General features: G+C 48.8%; 1 protein-coding gene across 2 annotated transcripts in view; it reads right to left on the bottom strand.

The window, feature by feature from the left end:
* Positions 1 to 17,967, bottom strand: part of NCKIPSD (NCK interacting protein with SH3 domain) — a 51,423-nt gene that overhangs the window by 9,732 nt on the left and 23,724 nt on the right. For both annotated transcript variants that reach the window (XM_039558867.1, XM_039558868.1), the window contains 5 exons: positions 14,674 to 14,761; positions 11,896 to 12,521; positions 5,576 to 5,746; positions 4,309 to 4,395; positions 2,804 to 2,942 (listed from right to left, as the gene is read on the bottom strand). In XM_039558867.1, coding sequence (XP_039414801.1) covers positions 2,804 to 2,942; positions 4,309 to 4,395; positions 5,576 to 5,746; positions 11,896 to 12,521; positions 14,674 to 14,761 — 1,111 coding nt within the window. The remainder of the gene's footprint in view (positions 1 to 2,803; positions 2,943 to 4,308; positions 4,396 to 5,575; positions 5,747 to 11,895; positions 12,522 to 14,673; positions 14,762 to 17,967) is intronic.

The following is a 17,967-nucleotide window of genomic DNA, read 5'->3' as shown; positions in this document are numbered from 1 at the left end:
TCCCTGTCTGTTTTCTTTGGAATTACTCTGGCTAACTCTGTCTTGCTGTGGCTTATTATAAGGTATTCTAACATGGATAGATGTGCAGGCAAGCCGTAGCAGAGGGAAGGAGCTGTCCAGAAGCAGTAAGACCCAAACATCTGCAGAAGAACTGGCCAGCAGCCAACACGCCTGCATCAGTCCAAGGGTAAAGTCCTTCTCACCAAAGGCACCCAGCATCCACAAACAGAGCTTCTGCCTCAGCTGCTCTTCAATAATAAACCAGGAGGGACCCCACAGAGCTGCTGCAGCCAGTTCCATGCTCCCCAGTTGTGCAGTGTTGGCACTGATTGCTCTGGCTCCAGTCACCCACAGAAGGGATTAGCTATTCCACAGCATGTCATGGATCAGCTATTCCCCAGTTTTTAGTAGCAAAATAAGCTCAAGTCGTTCTAGGATTCAAGGTCATGTTTTCACACAAGCTTGCCATTTGCTGGCAGCACATGAAGCAGTAAAGCACCAGAACGGCAGGAGGGAACTACTAATGCCCTGAAACACCTTTGAAGGACAGACACATTTGGGCCAAGGATGGTTACCCCCCTGCAGCTCCACTGTGAAGGCTGAGAGGACTGGATGCTGCACAGATGCCACTGCACAAGTGCCTACCACAAAGCTGAGCACAAGGAAAGCAGCGCGGGATGAGGACACCAGTTTGTGAGGCTCCTGTATCCACACAGTGGTCTGTCAGCAAAGGAAGAGCAGCTTCTCACCCTCCAACTGGACCACCTTACAGCAAGGAGGGAAAAAACCCTCACCTTCACATGATGCTAGGGAAAGGGAGATGCTGCAGAGCTGCAGGTTGGCAGCTCAGAGGACACTGTAGAGCCACTTCTCACCCACTTCCACTGCCATGCTTTTAGGACCCCAAAGCAGAGCTAAGACTTGCTGAGAGACAAGCCTGCTCCAGCCTCAGTACTACCTGGACATCAGCAGAGGTGTGCAGAAGTCACACAGGTCAGAGCACAAAGCTCCACAACCACCAAGAGGCTGAATCAGCTGTGCTGTCTGACATGACACAGCCCCGGGCAAAACACAGCATCACTGCAACCAGGCAAGGAACAGCAAGTGTGACCAGCCCACCCTGCCTGCACAAAGGCAGCTCAGGAACAGGCCAGTAGACAGAACTCTGTTTGGGAAGGTGCACAGGATGCTCACTTGGAGACAGTCTTTGTGAATGGATGATGGAAGCACAATAAAGTTTATTTTCGGCAGCACAAAATCAGAAAAAATGTTGCTGCAGGAGCACAGTCACAGTCCCATAACCAAGTAGCATTTGTTTCTTGGGCAGTAAGACCTCAGCCTGGAGAAGATGCTTCTCATGCATAACCAGAGTGTGATAAGTTCACAGCACAGGATTTATAAGCAGCAGTAACAAAAGAGAAAGCGTAGCCAGCACAGGACTAATACCTGCAGTGCCACACCACCAGCCCTTCGCCCTGCCCTGAAATGCCACCATCCTCACCTTTGAAATGCCTGCACCTCAAAGCATCTAAGAGGAAACAAAGCCCTCTGCAACAGGCTTGATTTTCATCTCCTACAGCTCTTTCCAGACACAAGATGAGCCCTGTTAATGCTGCCCACCACAGTCAGGTTGGCACAGTCTCTGCTGGGATGCTGGGGACAGGAATGTCTACTATGCAGGTTCAGAGTGGTCATCTAGGACATTTACTCAGCTCACATGAAATGGACGGGACAGTCCTGTTCTCTGCAGACCTGCCAACCCCTACAGAGTCTCATCACCAAATTATACCCCTCTGCAGCTTCATGACACCCACAACAAACCAACAGACTGCAACCAGGGCAGCAAGGCTGCAAACACCAGGCTCTTCTGATTTGATCCACGTGGTCACTCAACAGCTACTCTAATTGTGGGTCACAGTTAGCACAAGACAATGGATTTTCAATGTCCTTTTAAGAGAAAGATGCCACTGCCAGCAGTGGTGGCCTACAGCCTGGCTTCAAAATGGGGAGCAAAGCTGTGACTGTGCAGGACCAGGCACGTGTGGGGAGCTGGAAGGTAATGCCAGGGGAGTATTACTACATGCTTAACTTACTCTTAGGCTTTTCCCCAGCATCTCCTTCTGGCTGCTCAGAGATAAAGGACACTGGGCTAAGCAGGAGCTCTGAGGGCATGAAGGACATTCCTATTAGTAGCAGGGACAGGTCATCCTAACAAATAGAGGTGTGTGAAGTAGAAGGAACATAAGGGCAAAGCCTGGGTACGGAAAGCAAAGAGCTGGGAAAACCTGGGCTGCGGCACTATCCTGCAGAGGACCAGGACTGCAATGTTAAAAACAGCACTACCATCTCTCTTGGCACAGTGGTGGAGAGAAGGCCTTTAACCAGCACACATCTCACTCACCAGGATGAAACACCACAAAAATTTGGTATAGAAAGCTGAAAAAAACTCTATAAGAAACTGCAGAGATCTTCCTTGAGATCAGCAGGTATCTCTTGTCAGCATTATAAAACAAAACTGGTACAACTCAAAACGTGTTTTAAGACATCTACAAGAAGTGACACAGATCATTTAATGGCATGTTCAATAGCTGGAGGGCCTCACACCGTTGGACTGAAACATCCCTTCCTGTGCATTCCTCAGTCACAGCTGTAATAACCTGAATAACTTTAAAGCCAGACACCATTGCCTCCCGAGCACTGGGCATGTGGAGTAGCCAGGCAGTGCGGGGCCACTGCTGCTGCTGCAAATCATGTAATGGGAAGACACTTTCCCAGGGCCCTGGGAACAGCAGCTCTGGCTCACCCTGGGTGTGAGTCTGCATGTCCCGGGCCAGCTCCATCGGCAGCACGGAATTCACGAGCGTTGAGATGACAGCAGCATCCAGGTTGCACATGGCTCCAAAGCACTTCAACAGCAGCAGGCGCAGTGGCACCCTGTGTTCCTGCAAAAACAATTTGTTAGATCAAACCATGTCCCAGAGGAGGGCTCACTCTGAAGCAGAGACACAGCTTCTAGAAGTTCCTGTTGTTGGGAAGCCACAGACCTTCCCAGGGTGACAGTGAACCTAGGAGCTTTTAACAAGCACAGGAATCACTTTACAATAATGTTCACAATTGGGCTGGCTACGGGTTGTTGGCACATGTGGTCAGACGCAATGTGGCAGCCAGAGCACAGATGTGAGATGCCCCATTTCATCCACTAAATCTGGTAACACACCAACAACCCATACCTGTCCCCAGCGGAGAGACTGAATTTGCTGGGTAGCCAGGATTCTCTGAGCACACTAAGGTTTTGTGAATGCTGCTCTGATTAAGGTTTCCTGACAATGTAACATTGGCAAGCTCTCTTTAGGAAGTTTTGGGACATGCAAGGATTTCAGCAAAGATGATGCTCAGCCTGCAGCTCCCGTGCAGGAGCTCTGATGCTGAGGTAACCTTCATACTCTACCCTCAGTCAACAACTCCAGGCTTCAGAGAACACAAGTGAGCCAAGCCTTGGCACTGGGCATGACAGTAGCCAGGACAGGACACCCAACTGCTCCCTACCTGGTCAGGCTTCCTTGGAATTGTGGTCAGAGAAGAGCAGGCAGGGAAAGTCAGCAGGCTCTGTTATGCCCAGCCTGCCTCCCTGCTGCTCTCAGCTATGCTACAGACCCCTGATGCTGAGGTCTGGGTTCAGACACAGAAGTGCCAGATGAAAGCAAAATGCCACAAGACTTGATGTGCTGTAGCTGGGGACATAGGGACAAGATGGAGACAAGTTTTTTACTCCCACAGAGTCCTGCAACAGAACATTCCAGGAAGGAGGGGGCAAAGCAACACATCATAGGCATTTAAGACAAAACTTCAATCTCTTCCTCTGAATACTGATTTCCTTCCTCACTCCCAAGGCTTCTACTCACTACCTACTTTCCTAAGCAAAGTTATTTACTAATGAACAGGATTGCATCAATTAAAAGAAGAGCAATCACAGCCTGTCAGATCTCCCAAGGCATCCTCTGAAATCCTTCCTCTAGATACCAGTGATACCAATGCTGTCCCTCAACGGACCAGTAAAAGCAGCAAGCTTTACCCTTCCCAGTGCTAGCTACTGCTTCAAAGTCTACAGCATCCTCTGCTCTTTCACACAACTTTCATGCATAGCATTGACATTAGCCAGCACTCGAAAGGAATATGCTGCAATTCCAGTGAGACCACAGCCCTATCCAAGGGAAACATCTTATATATATATTCATCATACCAACCCTGCTCCTTTGCATCTTCAGGGAAATCTTAAAAAGAGAGGTCTGGTGCATTCTGCCACCTTACCATCTGATAATATGCCACGAGGGACAGGACAGATTCAAACTCATTCTTCTTGCACATTTTCTTGCAAACTTCTGGGTCTGCATCTGTCTGGAAGAAGGAATGGACAGGTAACCCAGTGACACATCAAAGCAGAAGGTGCCTGCTGCAGGGACCTTGAGGGAGTCCACTTGCTTTCAGATGTCAGTAGCCCCAACATCTCACAAAGAAACTGAAGGCAGAGCACAAAAACAGGTCAAGAACCATCACCTTTCATATTCTGCATCAAAGTGGATTCTTGAGAAACGCCTCCGCCACAGAGCATGTCTCGGGCTGAAAACATCTAAAACATGACCTGAGCAGCACCTGATTGAGAGCATCACACAGTTACACAGGGCAGCTCCAGCACTGCTCCCATCCTGAGAAGTACATCTCCTCCCACCCCTAAGTGATGAGGAAATGGTTGCACAAAACCCCACTCTGCCTTGCCCTGCAGGCCCACAGCAAGGCAGCACAGGCTGTACATGGAGTGACAAAGACCTTGGCATTTATTACAGAAAATTTACCTGTTCTGTTTATGTCAGAACTGGAGAGGACTACAAAATAGTGCCAGAGCAAAGCCCACACCAGTACCCCTAGCACAGACCGTGTCACTGCACTGAGGGCAGCTCCCACATCATCCCCACATACAGACGGACTTGTACATACTGGTGAGAGCGTTGGGACAGTAATCCCACTGCTGCTCACTATGGGCCCGTTCCTTTCCTGTATGCACAGATGTGTCAGATGCTTTATACTTTCTCACAAAAACAGCTTTAAAGCTCACTTTCAAGGCAACCAAAGAATGTTCTTTGCATTTAATGAGCTTCACTCCACAAGTACCCACCAGCAAGGGAGGATGTTTTAAGTGGAAGATGTTTTAAATGGGCCTAGGAGTGCAACAACCCTCACCAGAGACTTCCAGGTTTTCTGTGGGAGGTTAGGTTTTTTTGGAGGTGGGGGTTTATATCCTCTTTTGATAGGTAAATACCACAGTTCTCATGAAGAACAGTTCAGTAACGCTTTTCAGAACAGCTTTGTAAGGTAGAATGGAGAGTAAAGGCAGCTCAAGAGCCCTACAGAGCCCACAGAGAAGGGTAGGGCTTCACAATGACAGTGAAGGACGCACAAGAAACCTCTGCCCCCTGAAACAGCAGATCCAGTGGCAACACCGGGGTGAAGGAAGTCAATAAAAGGAACTTCACCAGGGCTGTCTTCTCTGCTCTGCCTGTAAAGAGAGGAATTTACTCACCAGGATGCGAAGCAGCTCCTCCAGGTAGCAGCAGATGACATTCTCATCTTCGTAGAGTGCCCAGCTGCGCTGCTGAGCATCATCCTTGTGCCTGGCCAGATCTGCAAAGATCACCTCCAGACGCTGCTCGTCGTGGCAGATCTGGCCCGAGGGCAGCCCCGCACTCAGGTTCTGCATGACAGCAAAACCACTGGTTAGTGGGGCCCTGACAGCTGGCTGTTGTTTGGGTGCCTGTTTCCTGCAATCTTGTCTCACGACTGGCAGCTGACCTCATTCAGTCAAGAGCTGGCAGTACAAAACCAGTAAGTTTGTGACACATGTTATTTCAGGAGCCTCTACCCTCTGTAGATTCTGGAAATCATCCCAAAAATGGGAAAGGCCAAACCAGCCTGGTATGGGCCAGGACCACTGCCAGGCAGCAGCTGAGCACCCCCAGCAAAACAGACGTGTCCTGGACACCAAACCACACTGCACAGCTACCTCGAGGCAGGAGAAGTTCCCTCTGCTGCCCACTCCCCCAAGCCTGAAAGGGACAGATCTGCCTTTAATCCTTGGCTCCAGAGCAAGGACTTGTATGGTCCTTTCCATGCCAGCTGCTCTAGGCCTGGATTTTCTGCAGCAAGAACAGGAACCAATTCATCATGGGCTGCTTTGGTTTTGCTTCATTCCAAACAGCAGAGCTCCACTGTTCACCACAGCTCTGAAGTGTGTAGCCACTCAGTAAATCTTACTGCACACATTCCTTTCTCAAACTGCTGTCAACTGCATCCCCATCACTTCTGCCTCATACACAACCCTTGCCATGAAGGTCTCACTCTTCAGTTGCCTTTCCTTTGCTTTTCCTCTCCATCAAGAAAGACGGGAATGTTGAGGGAGCGTTCAACCTGCCCCAACAGCTGCTGTGCTCTGGGATTTAGGATAAGCCTCTAGGACCTAAGTATATCACATGAATCACTTGCTTTCCAGAAAGCAAGGCAAGAAGGGGGGTTCAGTACATGGAACTGAGCTGATCACAGTTGATGAGCCCAGGCACCATTAAGAGAGGTAAGGACTAATTTGTGAAATAGCTTAAATTATATACACAAGGGTTTGGCAGCAGTGACAACAAGCAGCAGGAGATCAGCAAGGTGGAAGAGAATCAAGCTGAGAAATTCAAACAACAGTGAAAACCCACTCACTGAGACCAAATTCCTAAAAATTTTTGGATGAGGCTGTCTTATCACAAGCAGTAGCAAGGCACGATCACTCAGTGAGAAAAGGCCTTTACAGCTTAACAGCCAGGACATCTGTCCTGGTGCAGCTCCTTCCAACAGGCTGGCTGTGCAGGCAGGGGCAGCAAGCCTTTAGGCAGACTTCACTTTGGGAGCAGAGCAGAAGGATTTCATTTGGAGACACAAGCCCATGTCTTGTGCCAGGTGGGACACTTGCAGTTGCACACCTGCACGTGGATGGCCCTTCCTGCCCATCTCCCACCCTCCAGCCCTCTCTGGGGAAACCACTCCATGTTTAACAGTAATGTCTTGCCTGCTTTATTAGAGACAGAGTTGTTAGTCATTTGCTTTGGGGTATGAATTAATTTCATTAATTTAATGGACTTCAAGTCCATGCTTCAGTTATACAATAAAAAAGTTTTCTTGTTGCTGCTTCTTACATAATTTTTGTCAGGCAGGTAATGAAGGAAGGAGCATGCAGGTTTAACACAAGCCTCTGTACACTCTTGAAATTTTGGGAAGCTGCGGGTGGCCTAGCAGAAAAGCAGGTAACCAGCTGTGAGAGAGCACAACAGCTTTCAGGAGCTGAGTACAAACACAAGAATTTCCCTCTGAATGGTGATTTATCAGAAGCAAATACATTAAGAGACTTACTTCATCTTGTCATCTCTCTGCTTCTCCCTAGGAGGACCTACAGCACTGCAGTGTCACCTGCCTGTCCCAGCTGCTTGGGAGAGGGTTCTCCATTCATGTGCCTACTCACATCCTCCTCAGTGGAGCACTGCAGGGCCAGTCCTACCTCAATCCACTGCTGGGACTCTTTTTGGATGATCATTTTAATGAGTACTCGTTTTAATGATCACTCTATTCAGCCTCTTACCATTAATCTACTTTCTCCAATCCTTCATCTGCAGCCCTTAACGACTCCACTGAGCACCAAGCTCCTAATGGACTTGGATGAGATCAATCCATTAACAAGCTCTTCCATCTGACCATGTAACTACACCTCACACTGTCTCAGTGCACCATCAGCACCATTCTCAGCCTTCCCATCACCAGGGTCAGGTCTCTGCTTATTAAACATCTTGGCAGATACTACAACCTGCAGCATCATCATATGGTCATTTCCAGGAATCTGCTGGCGAGCCCATAAGCAGAAGGCGATTTCAGTATTTCTAACAATGCCACTTTGCACTATCTTGCTGCTTCAAATAGTTCCCTGCCCCCAACCCAGCAGAACAAGCTGCTGCAGGGATTTCATTCTTCCTGAGCAGCCCCAAACCATTTTGGGAACTTTATCATACCCACACTACTCAGAGGTGGCCACGCCTGCCATGCAAACCCAGCTGCTATCCTGCCCATTTCTTATTTTCCCATTCCCATACCTCCCTTCCCCCCTCCCCACCAGCAAGTGCAGTGGATCACTAGTGCCATGGGTACACGCATCTTCCCTCCAGATGAGCCCCAAAACCATACAGCCAGTTTTCAGACACATTTCAGGCGGACTGCTCTGGGGCTTCCTCCACCCTCTGGGCAGCAAACTGTTCCCACTGCAACACCATCCATAGAAACCAGACAGCTAACATTGCTCCCAACACACACAGACCGCCAGGCTCCTCAGCAGCTGCTAAATGAGACGAAACGTGGTGCAAGAGAGATGCCTGACTTCAGCTGAGCCAAGTGTCCCAGGGCAGGCCTTTCACACACACTCTTTCAGCAGCAGCAGGTCAGCTCCCAGCTGACACAGCCCCATCCAGGGCAGGTCAGCTCTGCAGGGAGGCACTGTCGGCCATGTACAGACCTGTGGGTGTCACAGGGAGAGAGCAGCACTTGGCTTTCAACCCCCACATTAGCTGTGCCTCGGGAAGGTCTCTGCAGCCTTTGCTGTTCAGGGGTCCCAGCCACCTGCAGCCCAACACACATGGGCTCCACAGACATCCTCAGCAGCTCTCTGGAGGAGTGGGACCATTACAGCTGAGCCGGGATGGCTGCGTGCAGTACTCTGCCACAGACCTTCATAAAGGCTCTTCCAGAAATGACTGAGGAAAAAGACTTGCCTAGGCATTAATGCATTCCTCCCACCCTCCAGATTCGCCTTTGTTACACTATCTCACTGAGGAGGAGTCCTCCTAACAGCCCAGCCAAAGCACTCGCCTTGAAAGCACTCACCCTGCTGATCTTCCCTTGTCTCGGGTGAGTGTGGGGACAGAGCTCCCATGGGAAGTTGAGCCCCAGAGCAGCCTTTGTGTCTTGTCAAAAGCAAGTCTCCTTTAAGCAAAGCTGAATCAATGAATGAATGGGAAGGCAGCCACAGGGCTTCAGGACAAGGAGAGGGTTTCAGCCACATTAGCCATGAGGTTTGTCAGAGCTCGTTGAGGACAACAGGCACTGGTGATGGGCAGCTGGGAGCAGGTCACAGCCCAGCACTACAAGGGAAACCCCCCCCCAGAAACACATCACCTCCCACATCAACTTTCTGACTTGTTCCTCCATCTCCAACACATCCAAGAACAGTCTGACCCCACTCAGCAGCTCGGGCTCAGCTAGAAGACTGACCTACATTACACATCTTTGTCAGCAGTTTTCAAGCTTAAATTTAAGGCAACCAGAGATGGGTCTGAGTCACAACTACAACACAGCAATGCAATCTTAATAAAAAGCAGATAAGTGGTTTCTGAGTTCTCCCTCTCAAGGTGCAGCTAGCTTGTGCATTGGGCACTTCTGGTTGTCTCACACTAAGTTTAGTAAATCTGCAAAACTCAACCTCCTTAGACACGATATCTACAGTACTACCCCCTCCTCTCAGATGGGAGATAATCCAACAGACCTGAAGGCAATCACATATCACCAAAACCTACTAATCCAAGTGACTCTCTAGAAGCCCAAAAACCAGGCAGCATCTCTATCATCTTTAGGTATGTCTAAATTTCCAATGAGGTCCCATAAAAGCCAGCTCCAGTTTAGACAGTCACTGCAATGCTGCCTTTGAAAAGAGGTTTCAGTCACCTTGTGCATCTTACCCAGTCACTGTGACATTTATCAGGAGCCAGCTCATGGACAAGGAGAGGGGCCGTTTCCAAGGCCAGGCCAAATGCGGACACAGGGAAGCCAACCTGGCAGGTTTGCTCCTGCAGATCAGGGTTCCCCAAATAGTATGGTACCTCAGAAGCATCCTTCCTAAGGTGTGAGATCCTCAGCATCCTCCTTGTCTCTGCTGTTCCCCCAACTTAGCCTTAAGTCACCTCTTGAAAAGAGCAGCAGGATGATGTCCCAGCATCTTTTATTCTCTAAAAAAAAAAGTCCCTGTACAAACTCCCTGCTGGAGGAGCAGCAAGGTAAATAAGACCAAAGTGCTACCACTATTCAACCTTCAAAAGGCACTGGGGATAGAAGCAAGGTAATGGATTCTGGAATTGATTTAGTAGACCAGTGAGCTGACTCTAAATTAAAGACTGGAATAGGAATAGAAAGGATATAACTAATTAAAGAACATGATACAAAAGGTTGAAGCAGGTATGGTATCTACTATGAGCAGACCAAAGCTTTAAATCAAAGCTGATATCTTGCTCTGTTTTAGGGAGTTGAAGAAAAAACATTGAAAAATATGCAAGAGAAGAGTTGCCCGTGTATTTGCATGGATTGGGGAGTAGAGGGATTTCAGAAGTTACAAATTAAAGAAAAAAAGTCCTTGACCTAGAACTGACAACTCAGCAACAATTCTACACAGAAACCCCTGAGATTGTGGAATGATTTGGTATAATGAACAACACAAAGCCAACGATAATAATTTGTACCACTAAACCACACTAGTGAAGCTACGGCAGTGCAGCCAGCCCACAAGTACACATGACCACCCTCCCAAATGTTAGAGCTGATCTTCTACACCAGGTGAACAACCTCACCTGGGACCAGGCCCCCACATATCAGCAGAGCTGTATCATCTGTGTGGGACACAGAAAAAATGCACACCAGATCGACAACATTTACACCTGAGCACTGAGCAAGCCCATCCAGGCTCTCCTTCTGAAAGCAGTACTGCTCAAGATAGGTATGAAGAGGTGTAACAGGATGGCACAGAACGTCTGCTGTGTCTCCATACATTACTGGTCATTTTAAAATCCCACAGGTGTCCTAGATGACAGATACCATATCAGTTACCAGTAGATCCATACTCATCCCTGCATCAGCATCAGTTTCTTCCCATCCTTTTCAGGCTGGTCTGCAGCAATGGCCATGAAATCAAGGCTTTCAAATCCCCTCTGCAGAAACCTGGCACTAAATGACTTCTGTGGAATTAAGCTTATTGTATCCTGAGTACAGGTATTAATGAAAAAAATAATATTCAAATCTTGGACAAGGTACAAATATCAGAAGACTGAACTTCTCAGCATGCAAGACAGAGCCAGAACATTTGCTTGAAACAGCTAAACTTTTTTGCTGAATCTAGTTCACACATTGACAGGGCATTGTTACTGGAGAAGGAAGCAATTAACCATTGGGTTATGGCCACAAACAGAGACTTGATGATTGCTTACAGGGCCCTCTATTCAGTGCAAACAGTCAACCAGATTATGATTTGATGTAAAACGTGAATGTCATTAGCTCTCCATATTCGAATGCCTCTGAACAGTTCATTATAATCTTGCCATTAGCAATGGAATTCCAATCTTAGAAATTTTTATATGACGCACACTCCTCAGGGCTGCATTGAGCAAGTGGGAGCTGAAATTTATTATCCCTCCAGCTAAAGCAGAGGGCTGTCCAGGTGCACTTCACCATTTCAATGACTGATGCAGAAGGAGAAATATAGGATTATTTTGACATAAGGTTTATTTAGAACAAGCTCAAGATACTGCTCCAACTCAAGACTATGTCATTCATCTGCAGCTCATCTGGGGAATAAACTCACCTGTTTTCCACTTCTCTGCTAACAGTACTCGGACCTGGCTTAGACCTCTGGCTCCCCTGGCTGGACACTTACCCCCATCTACCACCTTTCCTTTGGGATCTCACTGCATTTCTCATCCCAAACATCAGGAGCTCATTGAGCTCACAACACCTTGATACTCGGTCTGCAGCAGTCCCCACTCCAAGCCCTACACATGTTACCTTACTCTCCACCACGGAGATGAGGATCTGCTCCATGATGCTGCTGGTTGCAGGGATGGAGGTCTGGATGTGGCCGATGACGATGCCGATGGCCACACGGGACAGCTCGTAGCTGAGGTGGGTGTTCCTGCGCACCAGCTCGATCAGTTCGGCACCAATTGTCTTGGGCACGGAGGCCACCAGGCCACTGGGTTCTGCTGGCAGCGACTCCACCCCAGCTGCCTTCTTATCCTCCAGGCAGAGGTTGCTGAAGGCATCCAGGCTTGCAGGGGGGGCCACAGCAGTTTTCTTTACCTGAGAAGTCTTCTCCCCATCCACGTTGTGGGACCTCTGGCTCCCCCCTTCAGCTGGCGGTGCTGGGGCAGCCCTCTTGGACTGGGGAGATTTGCTGGAATCCTTTGGGGAAGTCCCATAACGGGAATGGGTCACAGAGCCGCTGTCCAAATTGCGTGTGATCGTGGTATGGACACTCCGGCTCGGGACAGGGGGTGGAGTGTTGGCAGGACTGGAGGTGGCTGTTGGGAGAGCGGTCTCAGACACAGAAGAAGCAGTGTACAAGGTATCCAGGGATGTCGTGCTTATAGAGGAGGCACTAGAAGCTGACCCAGGAATAATTTCAACAGCATCTGAAAGGGAACAATTAAACATGCCTTAGCAACAGCATCAAAGGAAAAGAGAAAAAAACCAAATTGCTACAGCGCAGTCCATTAAAAGGCTCATTGTGCATGCGACCAGAGCAGTTTAACTCCTCTTCCTGCCTCACTTATCTCAAAGCAAAATTGTACCAGTTCTCTCTGGAGCATTCCCACACAATCACCTCTTTAGAAAGGGGAAAGCTACTCTGTTGAGATGAATACCCTTCAAAGGGCTTAGTGTTTTACACAGGGGGAGGGAGGGAGGGACGGACAGAACTAAGAGACAGCAAAGTCTTTTCCCCCTGGGTTAGGCTTTTTCTGCATGAAGGATGTAAGCCCTCACTTTTGAAAGACGGTGTCTCAGAACTGCAAGACACAGAAGGCTTCACACACCAGCCTGCACCTCCCTCTTGCACACACCCCACAGTTAGCACCGACAGTGAAGGAAACACTTGACTGACAACCTCTCTAGTCCCTCCCTTTCAGCACTCTCCAACACTTGATCATGAGCCCTGCAGCCCTGCTAGCACCCCCTGACTTCACTAGCCTCCACACTATCTGCTCTACTGTATTTCTCCCCCGACTTCTAGTTTTGACTAGCTCTAGCAGTGGGAATTCCACCTTCCAATGCAAAAAAACCATAACGAGCAAAGAGATATTAAGATTTTTCTTCCCTTTAACCTGGTCTTACATATCGTTTTGATAAATCTTATCCGTTAGTTTCTAGTGGGCAGAAATGTATCTGAGTCCTTCCCTGACTATGAAAACAATTACTTGGGCAAACAGTGGGCTACCTAGAGCTTCCCAGAAGCAGCTGGCGTTAGTGCTGGAAGAGAAGCAGCTGCACCCCAAGGGGAGCCCACTTCTCAGGGAAGGCAGTTACACACCTCCCACCCACAAAGGAAGGAGCACTGGGACAGATGTGAAATGCCTTTGCTGCCCCTCTGCAGGCAACTCCAACCCCTCCTGCTCCATCAGTGCTTGCAGCCCTCCACTAGTCTATCCACCAGTCCCCCAAAAGTAAACACCAGCTAGGCAGAAAAACTGGGCCCTTCCCTCCTACACAGGTTCAGCATCCCTCTTTTTCCTCCTCCTCACAGAGGATCAATTCATGAATCATAGCTCCCCCCATGCTTCATTAAATCAAAATAATGAGTTGAATGAAATTGACCTTTGTGAACTCCCACTACTCCAGTCAAAAATGGCTCAATACCATTAAGTACCATTAAGGAAGCTGGTGCTGGTCCCAGGTTTCAATTACCTGCAAATCAATAGCTCTGCCCTGCTCCACACAAGGGGACACGAGTGGGCTTGAGATGGGCTGAGTGTCACCAATGGCATCACTGTCACAGCACAGCAGAGCACTTGGGCAAGCTGGCAGCAAGTCAGCAGGATGAGCACAGCCCTGTCAGCCCAAGCACGCTGAAGACGGAGAAGCTCCTGCCCTGGCCCCATGGTCCTGCTCTCAAGTGTTCCTCACTAGCTGCTCCTCTGCCTGTGGGCAGCACATAAGCAAACGTGTCCCTGGTATTATTACTGCTCCTTACAGGCACAAGCCACTGAATTTATGGAAATCCCACCACTGTACAAAGAAAGTGCTCAACAGATTGGGAGTCAAAAGCAAGACCTGAGACTGCATTAAAAGCCAGTGAGTCCCCCTGGTGAAGTATCACACTCTTCACTGCAAGGGAACACTCCCTCTGCCTTATTGGGAGATGGCCATGGTGTCTGTGGGAGAAAAAGGATCTTAAACCACTGCAGCTGTGCACTGGCCAGACTAGCCACAGGAGCAAGCAGAGAGTTGCTCCATGGAGAGCACTATGATTCCCGGGGCCATAGGCACTGAAAGAGCAGGAGGATGCTGTACCTGGCACCCATCCACAAGCTGCTCAGACCCTCCCAAATCAGAACAGGCTTGAAGGAGTACTGGTCACCAGCTCAGGACCATTAGCATTAAAACCTACAGGAATCTAGGCTATATATATTTTACAGATATATTTTTAAGGATATAAACCATATAGGACTTCAGGAAATGGATAAGGATGCTCATCTAAGCACAAACCAGAAGCATTCAGGTCTCATGGCTGTTACACTGCCCAGTGTCCATTTCATGCCCGAGACCTGGAGAGCAGTTTGTCCTTACTTTTAATGGGAGCAGCAATCTGTGTGTTCTTGCGCTTCTCTGGAGGTGGGGGGGTGACAGGAGCAGCACGCCGGGACTGTGGCGGGATCTATAAGGAAAGATTTCAGAGCAATCAAAGGAGGTTGACAATAAAGACATTTTCTTTTACAAAGCCTTCTTTCTCGTGTGCATGTGTGGATTTGTCCTTACATCTCTCTCGTCATTTGAGGCAGTTTTCTCAGGAGGACAGATGTTAATAGGCGGCCTCCTAGAAGAACAAAGCAGCACTCAAACTGACTTCATCCCCTCCCTGTGACAGGCAAAGCAGCCCTTGTTTAATTGCTGTGTTCAGCAGCACATGGCACATACGTCGTGTAGACCTGTCAAGCATTTACTCCTCCTTTATTCCAAATGCAATCCCACACACTTACCATGTCTCCACATTACTCTCAATAGCTCCACAGAGGCTGCAAACAGAGTGCGTATTTACACACTCTTCTGGAGAGATCCATTACATCAGCTACAAATACCCTTGCAGACAGACAAGACCAAGGACTGGAAACATGTAAATGCTTTTTCCATGCTTTCAAAGCTATTTCTGCTCATGCAGGGAGAAAATAGGGCTTGACCCTCTGTGCAGTACTATGCTACCTATAGCAAGACGCACTGGGAGAAGCTTTGCCAGGGAGTTGCATTAACTCTCCACATCTGGGGTTTCTCCTGTAAGTCTCTTCTTCTAGGATTGCCAAACAAGCAATGTATGAGCCCCAGGCTAAGATTCCTACACTCATCTTTTCCTGTCAGATCTAAACACCATGATCACCAATATCACTTTCACCCACAATTACTCCAGGGAGGTGCAGCCTCAGGGTTAACCTCTAATCAGTAGGGCATCACTGAACACAGCAGCCAAGCTAGGTGGGAGCATGTTGCATCAATACTCCAGTCCCCACAGCCCAGCAGCTCAGGGCCAGGAGACTCTGCTTGGGACCTCTTAGGACTGCTGGGATTCAGAGCCTGCTGCCTCAAACGTGCCTCTGCTTTTATGGGATATTGCAATCGCTGTCTGGCCAAACCTCCCAGGGGAGTACAGGAAGGGAAAGGAGGTGATGGTCTGAATGCCTTGGGTCACCCAGCTTTCAACCATTTGGAATCTATAGTGACATTCAGTCCATCACAAGTGAAAATTTTCCAGGTTTGTTTAGCCCTGGAAGAAAAGTTTTTCTGTGCCCTGTCATTGCTGAATAGACCTATATGAACACCACAGAGGGCACAGATCTCTGCCACCCCACAGTGAAAATCTGAGACAGGCCCCTGAAGGGTCTCTAACTTACGTAGCTCAGTAGAAGGAGAATGAAAAATGTGCTTTTTTTCCCCCAGACCCAGGAAGGGCAAAAACCTCCTCTGAAATGGGAGCAAAGATATTTCTGTAAATAAAACACCTTCAAAAGCCACTTCAAACATTCAAGACTCGATGTCAAAAGCTAAAGATGTGCTCACAGCCCACGTCTAGATCCACTAGACAAGTGAAGACACAGCAGTTTGCACAAAGACTTTTAAAAAAAGATCTCTTAGTCTCTTTCCCACCCAACACCAAATACATCCAACCTTATACCACGTCATATAAAAAGTCACTCCTTTACAAGCACCTTCAGCTGGTGAATTAGCACGAGCCACTGCTGCAGACTCCCCGCCTGCACGCCCTGCTCTTGTCAATCCACCCCACATTGTTCTCTGGGTGGAATGCTATTCGATACTTGCATACAGCTTCAAAAATGATCCGTGTCGGTCCAAAAAGAGACTGCACAGCTGAGAGAGGTCAAGCAGATCAGGAGGGGTCTCTGCATTGCATGGTTGGCAGGCTGGCCCCAAATCCAGAAAGCTCAGCTGTGCTAAAAGCAGAGCCCTGTCTGCAGAGCGCTGGAGCTGACAGCACGAGTCAGAGCTGCTTGGCACAGCACGGCCACAATTACTGAGGCAGTGGGATTTAGCAGACAGGCAGGCTCAGAGCTTAGCACAGATGCATGACATTGTTTGGAGATAGCGAGGGTTGGGTCATTCTGGAGTATTGCCATGGCTTCATTAGCCCTTCCAAACTTACCACACAAGTTTAACACAGTTACCACAGGCTAGTGCTTAAATTAATAGATGTACAGCTAATGCTAGCTCAGCCCCTGCCAGTTTAGACAGCCCCACACCACAGTACAAGTGGCTGCGAGTAGAACGTGCAGCATGGCAGGAATTACCCTGTGCTTGCCCAAGCCGCATGGTCAGGAGCTGTGAGATATAACCGATGGCCATCCCCTCCCTCCACCCCACGTCCTAGCCACTGCTTGGGGCCAACAGGAGGATGTACAACACCCAAACCCCCAAAGGGAAAGGGAGAAAATATCCTCTGTGCAGCTGCCATGCACAAGCTGACCACGCAGGAGTCCTTGAAGTTCAGATCCCACCTGTCCAGAGGGGGGAAAGATGAGGGACCTTACCAAAGGTTCAGAGAAAAGCAACTGTACTCGTGTTGAAAGCCTCCCTTTCCCCAGGCCTCTATAAGGGCACTGTGAACTTCCCCAAATCCACAGATTTTACACATCTGCTTCCCTTCCTTCACCCTTTTGCAAGGACTGATAGCAGGCTGTGCTCCCTGTGCTGCTCAAAGACAAGAGCTGACTCAACCACAACACTCCCATTCCCTTCGCAACCAAGCAGGCAAAGAACATCACCACTCTGACTCCTGGGAACAAGGTTATTAGAGTAGTACCCTTTAAACAAAATAATAAAACAGTAAACCAAACTAACCATCTCCCACCCACCTCCTCCTCCAGGCAAACTCTGCCAAGCCAGACACACTGGACTGTAGCAAAGGTTTCCAGAGATGAGCATCACAAACTCACTGAGCACGCACAAATGCAGCAGACTGACTAAAATACTCCAAGAGCCCAACCTCCACTCTTGGCAGCTGGTATGGCAGCAGCCCCAGCCTCCCACCTTATGCTGACTGTGGAGGAGCTGAAGATAAGCTCAGCACAAGTGCCCTCACCAAGTACTGAAGCCAGTTCAGTCCTGGGAGCAAAGCCGCTGAGAGGAAATTTGCACTTCAAATTTTGCTTGAGTTTTCAGATGCAAACACTTGAGTGCACCTGAAAATCCCAAGCAATGAAAAGCACATGCCAAGACCTTTGCTCCTCTGGAGCTAGTGAGAAAGTTTAGATTTCAGTAGGTCTCCTCTTAGGCTACTGCATAACCAGTGGAAGAAAGCAATGCTGCTTCCTCCACTCTGTATTTTCAAAGCGCACCGGAAATCCACCAACTGAGCTG

The sequence above is a fragment of the Corvus cornix genome, chromosome 12 (assembly GCF_000738735.6).
Source record: "Corvus cornix cornix isolate S_Up_H32 chromosome 12, ASM73873v5, whole genome shotgun sequence".
Classification (NCBI taxonomy): domain Eukaryota; kingdom Metazoa; phylum Chordata; class Aves; order Passeriformes; family Corvidae; genus Corvus; species Corvus cornix.
Note: the sequence above shows the minus strand (reverse complement) of the source record. Positions and strands in the feature narration are given on the sequence as shown.